The 13597-nt window shown below is 37.7% G+C and overlaps 2 protein-coding genes across 2 annotated transcripts in view; both read left to right on the top strand.

The window, feature by feature from the left end:
- The window catches only part of LOC107088915 (5-hydroxytryptamine receptor 3A-like), a 19578-nt gene extending 12852 nt beyond the window's left edge, over positions 1-6726 (top strand). Inside the window, exons 4-6 of the mRNA XM_015381383.1 lie at positions 917-961; positions 1061-1170; positions 6492-6726. Coding sequence (XP_015236869.1) covers positions 917-961; positions 1061-1170; positions 6492-6726 — 390 coding nt within the window. The remainder of the gene's footprint in view (positions 1-916; positions 962-1060; positions 1171-6491) is intronic.
- Positions 6727-6771: 45 nt separating this feature from the next.
- LOC107089339 (5-hydroxytryptamine receptor 3A-like) lies at positions 6772-10378 on the top strand. The gene is made up of 5 exons (XM_015382076.1): positions 6772-6905; positions 7052-7262; positions 7359-7484; positions 7598-7665; positions 9447-10378. The coding sequence occupies exons 1-5, from the start codon at positions 6861-6863 to the stop codon at positions 9678-9680; spliced, it is 684 nt and encodes a 227-aa protein (XP_015237562.1). The 5' UTR covers positions 6772-6860; the 3' UTR covers positions 9681-10378.
- Positions 10379-13597: the final 3219 nt, after the last annotated feature.

The raw sequence follows: 13597 nt of genomic DNA, 5'->3' as shown, positions 1-13597 counted from the left end.
CAGAAGGTGGCGGTACTGCGACCAAAGCCAACCACCAGTAGTAAACAAGAAGAAGAATCAGCGAAGCAGCGTAGCCGGGTGTACTGTAGCAGGGGAAAAAATCTGTTGTTTTGAGAATTGTGTGGGTATGGCGAGTGGGAAAGAACAGGAGCTGGAAGACGCGCCAGCAGCACTTTATAGGTCTGCTGTATGGGACCGCTTTGCATTTAGAGTGACCTACGATGACGGTGGAAAGCAAGTTGTGGATAAAAGTGCAACAGCGTGCAAGCATTGTGCAACATGTTTTGTTTATGCTAACAGCAACATGTCATGCTAACCCCGAAATCCCTCATACTCCGTCAACAACCCCCGCTCCGCCCCGCTGCGCTCCAGACCGGCTGCTCAAAGCAAAGCCTACAGCCCCCACTGTGGCTTCGTCCGCTCCCCTCTGAGTCTCTTGGAGATGGTAGAGAGCATGCGCGAGATGATTAAATTCAAAGCAGCAAAACATACGGAAATGATCCAGGGTTTCCGCGGATCATTTAAAATAATTACAATCCATTATTTTTCGGGGGATTTTTTCATTAATTTCATAAATTTTTATGGGATTTTGGTGTAACAATCCACATACACCGAATGTACACAGAATATAGGAAACTAACTGAATCAACTATTGAAAATCTGTGGAGTGAATATTGTTACGTATGCTGTACTCGTTAGAAACATTTTTTTTTTTACTGCACATATTTATAGCATTTTATAGAAAAACACAGAGACATTTGTTCTGAGATAAATGCCACCAAAAGGCACTGAATGGGGTTTTTATTATTCTCTGTCATCATGCTTGTTATGCTTAATAAATATTTGTAAATAACGTATTCTTTAGCAAGATCCAAATTATTTATTGAAACATTCCTCGTCAATTTTGTTTTAACAGAGTGAGATTGATCAGACTTTTGTCACTCATCTTGAAGTTAACATGGTAAGTTTTCTCTAAAAAAAAACATTTTCTGCCACCTCCAAGACAGAATAAGAAACTACATCTCCATGTCTTTCTCTGCCCTTTTTCTTTTTTGTGCAGAAATGGACCAATGACTTTATTAGTTGGTCTCCAGATAACTTTTGTGGAATTGACAAAGTTGTAATTCCAAGTGACGCTTTGTGGAAGCCATACATAACCATTACGGAGATGTAAGATCCTGCCACAACATTCAATCCCAGATCAATTTATACATGTTTCAAAAATAATCATACACTGTTAAAGCCTTTGAGACTTCAACTCCATAATGAGAATGAATGACCCTAACAGATCAAAATGTCTTAAAAAGGTTCCTTGATATTAGAAATAAAACAACTGGGAGTGTCCCAGTTATATTGTATATCGGTCTGATATTGGGCAAAAAACTAATATCGGAATATATTTGCTCTCATCAAAAAATGTCTGATATTGGTGTGCTGATAAAAGCACAGCTCTTCTGTTTAAAGTTTCTGTAACTCCATCCATTCAAGTCCATCCATGCATTTTACCTCACGCTTATCCCAAGCGGGATTGTATGAAGGACCAACTCTGCCATATCTAAAAATAAATACAGAAATACAGAAATGCTCAATAAATATATAAGCATACAATTAATTGCCAACAAAAATACAATAAACAAATAAATGTAAGTAGAAATTCAATTATACAGTGAGACATAAATGTATATAACTCTTTTAATTAGCTTCTTTATTTATTTGTCTTTGTAATATTTACCTTATTTATTTTTTGTCCTTTATATTTTTTTTTACATTTCTGCCTGCCATCATTTCTGCCAGCATTTATTTATTTCTGTAATTATTTTTAGATATGTCGTGAGTTAGTCCTCCATAGGATCGCGATGGGTGCTGGTGCCTATCTTCACCTGTAAACCCTGGACAGTTCTCTAACACCTAAGAAGAATTTAGAGAAGCCAATTAACAATAATAGTCATGTTTTTGGACTGTGAGAGGAAGCCGGAGTACCTGGAGAGAACTCATGCATGCACACTGAGAACATGCAAACTCAATGCAGAAACACCCGAGGCCGGGAATCGAACCCGGAACCTTCTTGCTGCAAGGCAGCAGTGTTACCCACTGCTCAGTGGTACAGTGGCAGTGGATAACACTGGTACCAGGTCTCTTACTATTACTCATTGATTAATATTACATCAGTGAGTTGTCTTATATCTATTGTTGTAGACTATTGTTATCGTAAATGAAAAAGTTGTTCCAGGACATCCCTAAAAATAACCAGACCTTGCTAATGTTAAGTGGGGAAAGACTGGTATGACCACTGTCTTAGTCGCATAGTGTCAGCATAGTGAAAAGAATGTGAAATTGTTATGTTTAGATGAAGAGACCCTGAAGGGCCAATTTATGCTTCTGATGCATAGCCTCTGCAACCGTCAAACCGTCAAATCTGTCTCTGTGTGACCACCCTCCCTACGCAGAGGTTCTGCACCCGTCATCGCGCACCTCAAAAAAAATCCTGACTAAGCGTCAGACGGTCGCAAACCCGCGCATACCTCAAGCAGAAGTGCACAGACAAAAAGAAGCTGTGATTGGTCCTTGGTATGCCTTTCCGGCTGTCTGTGTGGTCGTTCTTCTCAATTCGGTGACGGGGTGCGCCATTTCTAAAAACCGAGGAACAATGGACAACTACGACGAAAGGTTAATCGAGGAGGTCCTGAAGTACAACCACTTATACGATGCCTCAGACAAATTATTTAAATAAATATATGCTCATTGATGTCTAGCAACTCTAGATCCAACTCTGTGACTGTGATATCTTGCAGACGCGCCATTGTTGTTTTGGAAGATATACACTCCTGCTGGCGCCGCCGAAGTTCTCGCGAGTTCTTGAATAGGCTCCCCCTTGTGCATTGGCGGGAAACTGTTGTGCGTCCCTAGAAATTCCAGACCGACGGTGCAGAAGCATACCAGCAAAACTGGTTCGCGACCAGACCCAGGTGACGTTTGTAGTGAAGTATAATCTGCCCTTTAGAACTTTGGCACGGACAGACAAACAAACTTCAATTGCTCTCATTCACACAGTCTCATCCAGAAGGTCCTTTGGCCAGGGCATCCTTGCAAAAGAGTAGTGATGTGGTGCATGCATGGAGCCCATAGATCAAAACACTGTATCTGTGTGTGTGCCATTTCAAGAAAGTCATGTGACCGATACAGGAGTTGGTTCTAACTGACTGACACACTAAGCTGTGTTTTAAAAACGTATCTGTCAATATGATGCATCAGCTAAAAAAAATGTCTCATCAAGAATTAAAAAGTTATCAAGAACTTTGGAGCAGCTTAAAAGAAATAGGACTGTTTCAGCCGTTGCATTGTTATTTAAATTATCTGAGGTAAAGTTAATTCGAAATTGACTCTTACCGGTAGTTTATTTAATGTTTTTACTGTACTTATTGTTTCCTAGTCCACAAACATCCTTATTCACATTTTCCCCTAAATTTTCACGTTATAATATATTTACATTATTCATTGGCTGCATCTAAAAATGTCAAATATATTTTAAATTTGAATATAAATATAAAATAATAAAATATATCCTACAACAACTTAAATTATATCATTACTATGCTAGTACTAGGCCATCAAATTAATTCAGTCTAGTCTTTCAAATAAGCTGCCTGTAGTGTCTTTAAATGTCCAGCAGTTGCCAGTGTTCTGTAAGACAGTATCAATACTCTTTGGCATTGTGTTGAAATGCTTCAAGATGTCTCATTCACCGATCACTACAAAAGAGACTCCAAATCTCAAAGTTAACCAAACAATTTAAAGGAAATACAAGGAAAAAAGTAAAAATACATTGTTCATAAAAGTCAAGTTTACCAGGTTGTGCAGTCTAATTGCAGAAAGAACAACAGACTTCCGTCAATTTGTCTGTGGCGCAGCACTGGGACAGCCATATGCTGCTGAATATAGTTCTTCTCCCTCCTAAGGCCTCATGCAGAGGGTTGATGGTATAATCCATGGTGGTCGTGGACAGAGTCCTCTGCTCTGTCACCTTTTCCACTGGAGCCTGCAGTTTACTCTGACATCCCATATCATGAAGCTTCTAGAGAGACTTCTGTTGGTTCACCTCTGAAAACAAATAAGCAGCTATCAGGACCTCCCGCAGTTTGCTTATTGCAGTGGAGATGGAGTTGATGATGCCATCATATACAGGCTTCAACAAACCCACTTTCCTTTAGACAAGGCAGACCGCACCGTGAGAATGATGCTTTTTAATTTCTCCAGTGCATTAAACACAATTTAGCCTGACTTTTTTGTGAAAAACTTCAGAAGATTAAGATGGAGGCATCAACAATCGTTTGGATCAAAGACCACAGTTTGTTAGACTGAACATTCAACTGTCTAATCTAGTAGTCAGCAGCACAGAAGCACCACAGGGGATGGTACTCTCTCCATTCCTTTTAGCTCTCTATATGTCTGACTTTCAGTACCAGGTGAAAATATGGTACTGAAACATGGTTTGAAACATTCATCTGATCCTGAATGTCAAAAAAAAGGGGAGGGTGTACTGTAGATGGAAAAATGCCAGGGCCGAAAATCTTTCCCAGTCCAAGACTGGAAACAGTATTAGAGCTAATGACTTCAAAAAGCTCAAAAAGCTAATTGAGAAGGCCAGCTCTATTCTAGGAACTCCTCTAGAACCTCTGGAGATTATTTCACAAAGAAGAATTTTTCATAAAGTGAAGAAAATTATGGAGAACAGTGGACATCTTTCTCAGAAGATTTTTAAACAACAACAGAGTGTCTTCAGTAAGAGGCTTCTCAAGATCCTATTAAAGAAAGCTACAGAAGATCCTTCCTGCTTGCAGCTATCAACACCTTCAACACCTGTTTAAAAGAATTATTTATCAGTTTCTGTATCATTTAATTACCTGTCCAGGGTGTACCCCGCCTCTCGCCCAATGACTGCCTGAGATAGGCAGCAGCACCACTCGTGACCCCACTTGGTATAAGGGTGTTAGAAAATGGATGGATGGATGTATCATTTAATTTTCCTTTGGGATTAATAAAGCATTTTTGAATTAAGTTGATTCAGTAGGTCATCAATGAGGCGGAGGCTTATTTGTCTTTGCACAAAGACATGGCAGAGGCTGACATATCCAATGTCCATCCATAAGAAAGGCTTGTGGGAGGCTTTAAAAATAAATTGTTGTAATTTAGTCCTTAGATGGACTGTTAAATCATTAAATATTAGTCCTCCTCTTAGAGTTTTAGTCCTGGCCAGCCGGCTCTGAAGCAGATCTGCTGCACATTCTGCACAGCTTCTTGATCTTCTTTCCAACTATTCTCATTTAGCAACCAGGAGGGAACCAGTCTGCCGCGTCTGCCCAGCTATGGTTCTCTCTGTGCCTAGCCTCTTGCTCTTCTCTTCTGCTGTTCTTCTTTAGCTCCAGAACTGGACTGGAAACATATCTAGAGGATCAGGTGGAGCCAGGGACACCAGCTGTTTGGCTTACCACATTGAATACAGCCTATTGCCTAGCTCTATAAAATCCAGGTCAACCATGCTGAGTTGAAACTGGTTGAAACAATTTACATATAGGTTGCTTTTTCTTGTAAGGAGGAGGAGTCAAAGAAGTCACGTGATTGGCTGATGTCTGCTGCACATCTGCTTTAGAGCATGCATACAGGCAGACAGAAATATGCTTAAAGAAATGACAGACATCAACCCCTGCTCTCCCACTACACACTTGAGAGAGGTTTCATTTATTTTGTTCTGTTCTCATCAAATGTTTCTTTCTAACTTAGTGGTAATGTATAGTAAGTTGTTGAAACTCTAATGTTAAACAACTCTAACTAATTGAATTGAAATAAAAATAGAAAAACATTTGAAAAATTCCCTTTACATATTTTGGAACATTATTAGCTTACAAAAGGGGTCCCTGGTTAAAAGCTAATGTTGTTAGCATGAGAATGATTGGAAATCCCTCTGCTGCAGCTACTTTAAGTCATCAGCAAATTTTTAAACAAAGAAGTCAGGCACTTTTATTTGTTTTTCTTTATTTAAAACATTCAGGACTAAATTTTGAATGACTCCATTAAACACCCTAATTTGCCTTGGAATACAAAAAAAAAAAATGCTTTTGCAATAACTGGGCATATTTGGGGTAATCTAAAATGATAGCCCACACCAAAGTAGTTTTGCTCAATTAAAAGGGAAAGATTGGGCAGATGAGTGGCTGTTTAAGCAGTTTAAGGTAATAATATTAAAAATTATTTTAAATACATAATATTTTTAATAAATGTATATATTACTTAAATAGCAGTTCTATTTCCAAGTGCACTAAAAAAAATGTTGTAGATCAAATCTTTTTGGTGAAGGCTCAGCCCACATGTGATTGTCAGCAATTGCTTTGATGCTTTGTACTATATGTATGACACTAATATTCATTGTTTACCAAATACGTAACTTTGAAACTGAACACTTCTTTTGGTAACTAAAGTATGTTTGTCTTGCACAGGACAGACAAGGAAAAAGCTCTTACAAGTCCCTTTCTCAAGATTACTTTCAATGGCACTACTGAAGTAAGCATTAATCAGGTGATGAAGACTATATGCAAGATGCGTGTGCACAAATTTCCCTTCGATACTCAAAGCTGCAATATCACATTTATGTCAAACTTGTATGATTGTAAGTATAAACGTTTGATTGCATCTCTGCCCCCTATGAGTAGCCAGTATATACTTTTCTTCTAATTTGATAAGACATTACAATTGCTTTTCTTTTCACCTTAGCAGAGGATTTATTTCTGTGTAGCCATTATGGCACTCATGCGTACACAAAAAAGATTCTGCAAACAATAACTCAGTATGAATGGTCGTTCCGAAATATGACGGTCCATACCTGGAAAAAAAAACGCATGTTAAATTTCAGAGTAAGTATTCTAATATTGTCTTTCTTTTCTGAAGTACAATCAAGTTCATAAATCAAGAATATATATATATATATATATATATATATATATATAGATATATAAAGATAGAGAGAGAGAGGAATGTTCACTACCTTATTGTTTTACAGATCACAGTGAAAAGGATTTCAGTGATCTATATCATCAACTTCTTGCTGCCCATATTTTTCCTCTTGTGTCTGGATTTATTTTCCTTCCTATTGTCAGACACTGGTGGTGAGAAAGTTGGCTTTAAAATCACTATACTGCTCGCTGTCACAGTCATGCAGCTTATTCTCAATGATCTTTTGCCCTCTTCATCTGAGATGATTCCGATCATAGGTGATGAAACTCAAATTAAACACATTATTTACAAGATATTTTTAGAAACATATTGTGAATAATGTTTAAACTTTGTATGGTTTCTTACCCCTTAAGTGGTCTACTGTATAGGAATATTTACCATGATGATGCTCAGCCTCCTGGAGACCCTTTTTGTGATGTATCTTATAGAGAAGGATTCTTCATTACAAGAAGAGAAAGCAGTTCAAGACAAAATCCCGGGTGATGTATTAAACTAGAAAAACCTTGACAGCTTACACACAGAGTATATATGCACATTGATTCACTTTATTTTAATAAACTGAATTGTTCTTACATCCGCTACATTTTTACAGCAATGAAGAAATACAATCCCTCTTCCAGTGATGTAACAGCTTTTAGAAGGCCATCTGCAGCCAAAGAGGTTGGACATTTTTATTTAAATCAGTAGTCTGTTAAACTTTTGAGCTACTACATATTACACAATGTTTTTGGAGTTGTAATTGATACATGAAATGAACATTCCCACAATGTGAAAATTCAATTAAATATCACAGTCAGTTGTTATTAGTAAAATGTTAAAAGTAAAATGCTTCCACAACAAGTGTCGTAATGAAAAAATTCATTACAGTTCCTTGTAAAAGCACTCATGCTTCAATATCTTTGATTGGGATTTAATGTGATAAAGCAGCATAAATCAAATATTCAATCTCCATCAGATTGTATGGTGAGTCTGCATACATTCATTTGTATGTTTCCCCACACTAAATGCACTAGATGTAGACAGGACTGAGTGGATCTTTCAACACATTAAAATGCCTCACTCGAAACAGGTCTATTGTAGTTCTGGCAGTGTGCTGTAAGGTAAACCTTCATCCTGATCTCTAGTCTTTTTTTAGCCTTTTAAAGTTTTTCAAGGATTTGCCTGGATTTAGCTCAAGTTGACTCCGACCAATTTCCTCCCTGAAGGGAATCCTCCCCACAGCATGATGCTGCCACTACCATGTCTCATTATAAAACACTTGGTTCCAAATGATCCACAGTGTTGGTTTCCCACTATTCCTAACATTGCATATTTCAGCCAGTTGTTTACATTTTTTTCATTTTCTTCTACACTTTTTACAATGTAACATGCAAGGCAAATGTCCAAGAGAAGAATGTTTTTGTGGATTTTTGTGTTTTTTTTTCTTGCCACATTTTCATAAAAACACATTTTCATAAAAAATTATTTTTGTACAGAATACGATTAATAGATGCCCTAACCACAAATTATCCTGATTCAATTCAATTCAGTTTATTTATGTAGCACCAACCCACAACACATATCATCTCAAGTCACTTTACAATTCAACCAGATCATACAGTCAAATTGATTCAGTTTTCTATCTAAGGAAAACCACTTGATTGCATTGACTCATTGACTCGAAGGCAATCCCTCACACTAAGCATGCTTGTAGTGACAGTGGAGAGGAAAAACTCCCTTTTAACAGGGAGAAACCTTCAGCAGAACCAGGTTCTGTGTGGGCGGCTATCCACAGATGCCGACTGGGGTTCAAGGAGACAGAAACAGCTCATTTACTGCCTGAAAAGCTTTAGTAAATGAAATTTAATTTTGTATTCACTCTACACACACAACAAAAGTTGTCTAAGTCTAACACACAATGAAGCATATCTAAAAGGCAACTATCAACCAGCTCCACAAGCACGAGCTCTGAGCTTCAACAGACTAGCACATCCAGCCAGTCACAGTCAGAAAAACAGGACTACACTGAAAAACAGGCCGAGCTCGAACATTTATAAACAAAGATGTTGATTGCAGCAGAGCTACTTCTCCTTTAGCTGTGCTGACCCATAGCTTTAACTATGGGTCCTTGCGCAGAGTTAACATAGAGATGTGAGAACAGTTGTATTTATACTAAGAAATAAAGTAAAAAGTAAATTACACACATGTGGATACAATTTACTACATATCATTCATTTAAAAGCATCTGCTTTGGATGTTAATCAGTTTATAAAAATGCACAAACATTTGTTGGTCTGTCACACCGATTGCCTAAAAATTTGTAGTATGGAGATATTGTCTTGTAAAAGCAAAACAGTTAGACTGACATTTTTGTTTGAACTTTAATATATATTTGATTTAGCTCAATTTTAATGTGTCCAGTAATCTGATTTATAACTTCTGAAAAACATATACTTTTGCAGGATACTGGCATCATACAGATGGAGGGGCAACTTGCACTGGACAAGTTAACTGATGAGCTGAGGGAGATGAAGAAAATGATCACTCTTCTAAACAGCGATAGGTGTGAAGAAAAGAGTGGTTACTGGACCAAACTGGCTGGAAGAATCAATAAGATTTTTGGAGTATGTTATGTTATATGTACTGCTGCATTTTTAGCCACGATTTTCTTAAACTGGACAAGTGAGGAAGAATAGCTAAAAAATTTAAATCGGCCATCTTAATATGCTGCCATGTTGAGAGATTGTGTGTACTTATTAATAAATAACAAATGTTAAAAAAGCAAGTGATAACAGTTCAGGAACTCTAACTTTGCCTACCCCAATCAAAGAAAACTTGGAGTTAGATTAATTGAACTCTGAGTATCTAGCCCTTGAGTCAAGAACATCTGCAAGACTCCGATGATCAGTGATTTCCTAACACACTGATTTACCATGACCACCTTTAAAAAAAACAAGCTTCATCTAAAGAGTAAAAATAAAATACTCTTTCTATTTATATGCATCATATACTTTTATGGTATAATATACTTTTACATAATCTGCAAACAACTGGCCGAGTCTTTGTGTAACATTGAATGCACCACAGTATTCATTCCATATTTATCAGCATTTACAGTAGCACATCATCTATAGAAGAATGATTGGTGGACGACAAAAATAAAGAATATCTAACATCTTTGTATGTAAAAATGCATATCTGTTTTTCTCAACGATCTGTGAATTATTTTAACTTAATCCATTAAGGAGGCATTTCCTAATGGCTCTAAATAATGTAAAAACATATTTTGACCAGAAAAACTGGAAAGTAATTCATAGATAAAATCAAGGTGTGAAGATTTTGCTTGCATGTCAACTGTATTTACTTTTGTAACCTAAGTGTTATATTTATACATATAATAAACTTATATAATCCAAAAAGAAATATAATTATTTTGCCTGTGGTTTTTATCCAATTTCTTTCGTAGATTATAAACGCCTTGACATACAATTTCTGCTGTTTTAATGATATTGACACAAACAGATGCCTCACTCTAAACAGGCCTATTGTAGTTCTGGCAGTATGCTGTAAGGTAAACCTTCATCCTGATCTCTAGTCTTTTTTTTAGCCTTTTCAAATTTTTCAAGGATTTGCCTGGATTTAGCTCAAGTTGGCTCCGACCAATCATCCCCACAACATGACCCATATATACTGTAATCAACATGAAGTCAGTGTGTCTGGGGTCTGTAAATAATATACAAAACTGAATTGAAGCAATTACTGCCTCTCTACAACTTTATCTGAGATGCTTTGGTCAGCAGCCCACCTTTTGACAGACAATAATTCTCCACATTCAGAAAATCACAGCAGTATTAACTCCCTTCTATGCATGCCCAGTTCCCTTGCTTATTGTTTCATTGGTCATTGCGTTACTGTGCCACCAACCGCTCTGGCATAATTTGACAGGTATAGTGAGTAATTCATGTTAAGGCATACAGTTATTAAACCAGCCTTACAGAGAAAGATCAAGAAACTAGAAAAACAAGTTAAGAGCACAGACCTCTAGCAAGTAGCTAATTTCCTCCGAGATCTGGATCATCTCTAAAATTTGTCACAATATGCACTTTCTCTAAAAATGTCAGCAAAATCCATCCATATGTTATTTTGAAAACAGACAAACCAACATCAATGAATAAATAACCTCCTTGGTGGAGGTAATTATGAGCATTTTGTCTCTCTGTGGCTGTAGCTGAAAGCCCCATTTCCACTACCTGTCTGAAACTGATCATTTCCGAGTTTGGACCGAGCTTGGTTCCTTCCGACCATTTACACATCATGCTAGCATGGTTCTTCACCTCCTAGAGACGTTCTACAATACTACTGCTCTCTAGGATTGAAGGAGGGAATCAAGGAAATCATCATGGCAGTGCAGATAACATTCAGGAAGTTTGGTTATAATTGTGATATTTCGGTGCTTGCACAGTCAGGCGAAGAAGGTTTTCTTTGGTGAATTTACTTGACAGAGTTTGCTTTTGGGTAGTGGATACAACAAATGATAATCTAATCAGGGCTTACAGGCACAGAAAACAAAGACAGACGTTGAGGTCCATCACACTGCTAAGCTAAGGTGACCATCACTGGTTCGGGTTCAGTCACTGCGTCTCCCGCTGGTTCCATCCCCCCGTCCGCCGGAGTTCCCGGACCAGCCCCGGAACTTACAGCCCGGTTCGGTGCCCGGTGTGTTTCAACTACATGCTGCACTGTAGTCGACCAAAATCCCAGACAAAAATCCCCCCCCATTTTTTTTAGGTATGAAAAGTAGGACATGTCTGGGAAAAAGAGGACATCTGGTCACCCTAGCTAAGCAGAATCAGTACTGGAAATTGTGCGGCACGGTTGAGAAGCTTGTATTTTTATGAATGTCTGAAACTTAATGATTACGGAGGTTGATTGCAAGCAGATGATGCGGTCTGCTCATGTGCTTTTTGTTATCTGAGAACCAAACCTGAACTGAATTGCGGCGAGACCTACTAATGAACTAATACTAGATTTAGCGCGGCTTGGTTGTGTCTGGCAAGGTCCGGTTCAGTTTGTGAGCCAATTACACTCAACAGTTATCTCAGTTACTATGCTCGGACTGATCTCTGCACGATTTCAACAGGGTAGTTAAATGGGGCACAAATCTACGAAGTATAAGGAACTAAAGGCCAGTGCTCATTTCCGAGGATCAGAAAGGTCTATCTATGGAGGCATACCAAAAATAGCAACGGTGGATTAGGAAGAATTGTTTGGTAATCTGCTTGACTAATTGTTTTTTTTTTTAAATTACCAACATCCTCTTAACCCCAAAATGAGTGAACCTAATTAGATGGTGAATGTTATGGTGGGTAAAATTATATTCCCATCTATTCCTCTTTTCCTCATTCAGTATTGTAAGTATTCGCTCAAGCTGTAACCTGCTAAAGAAGGCTAAGCTTTGGGCTCATTGATGCCTAGAAGATGTTTTCCAGTGTGAGATGTTTTTGGAAAGGGAGCCATTAGGTTTCCCTTTAGGTTTAAGGTTATTTAACATCCCTCTGTTTGTTCCATACTGCCTGTAACTTGTTTTAATTAAGATACTTGTAAATCTCTCCCAGCCCTTTACTTGAGTGTCGAGTAGTCAGTGCGATAACAAACAGGCCAAAAACTGCATCTGTTCTCCTTTGCAATGCTTAATAAATAATGCTTGAAAGAAGATCACTCTTGTCATTCTTTTTGAATAAGACAAAGAACTTTTCTTTTCCAATAAAACTGTTCATATGTTTTACAATATTCACTAACTGTCAGGTAGAATTTAGAAAATTTAGCATTAGAGAAATGTTCTTTAGAGAGGAATTTACAGTGGATTAGACCACGTCAGGCATAAATCAAGGTTGTTCCTCTTACCTTGGGAGGAATAACATCATAATGTTATTCCTCCCATGCTGTTTTAATAACATAGACTTTGAGATATTCCAGTTTATTGTAGAATCACAATAAGCTGCTCTTCTGTTGTGGGTCTACTGTCCAGAGAGTATCCAAAAAGTTTAATTGGGTTGGTTAGAGCAAGGGAAAAAATTCTTAATGGAATCCCTGCCCTGGAAGAAACAAAACATGCGATTTGGTAAGCTGGCATTTGGATGAACGTTTAGAGGAGGAGAAAAAGACAGTATTACCATAAAGGTTTGACTTTCTTCCTCCCCTTGGCCATACATAGAAGACTGAGTTAGTAGCCAAAGGCATAAGCTTGAACTTTAAATGTGTGCCAAAATGCTTCCCGTATTGACTCCACATACACAGTGATCCCCTGACTATGGGGCTATATGCTGCCACAGAAAAGAGGGAGCTTTCATATTACTGATGGAAACAACTATGCACACTCTTTCTGTTCAGCAATCTTTGAAATACTCGTATTCACATCTAGTTAATAACTAGAAACCTTTTTTTTATTGGCTAAAACTATAAAGAGATTTTCATGAGGATATAGTCATTTTAATGACCAATATCATTTTCAGGTCTTTGTGGTGAATGTTAGCGTTGGTATCACAATGACTGTATTGGCCAGACAAGTGGGAAAGCTTCACCCTGCTGCATTAGTTGCATTTAGAAAATAAGA

Source organism: Cyprinodon variegatus, unplaced genomic scaffold (genome assembly GCF_000732505.1).
Source record: "Cyprinodon variegatus isolate N-32 unplaced genomic scaffold, C_variegatus-1.0 Scaffold12, whole genome shotgun sequence".
Lineage (NCBI taxonomy): Eukaryota > Metazoa > Chordata > Actinopteri > Cyprinodontiformes > Cyprinodontidae > Cyprinodon > Cyprinodon variegatus.
This window is presented reverse-complemented; position numbering and strand designations above follow the sequence as displayed.

Coding starts and splice junctions, on each gene's coding strand:
- LOC107089339 (XM_015382076.1), top strand. CDS start 6,861: ATGACGGTCCATACCTGGAAAAAAAAACGCATGTTAAATTTCAGA. Junction 6,906..7,051: donor AACGCATGTTAAATTTCAGA/GTAAGTATTCTA, acceptor ATTGTTTTACAG/ATCACAGTGAAAAGGATTTC. Junction 7,485..7,597: donor AGTTCAAGACAAAATCCCGG/GTGATGTATTAA, acceptor ACATTTTTACAG/CAATGAAGAAATACAATCCC.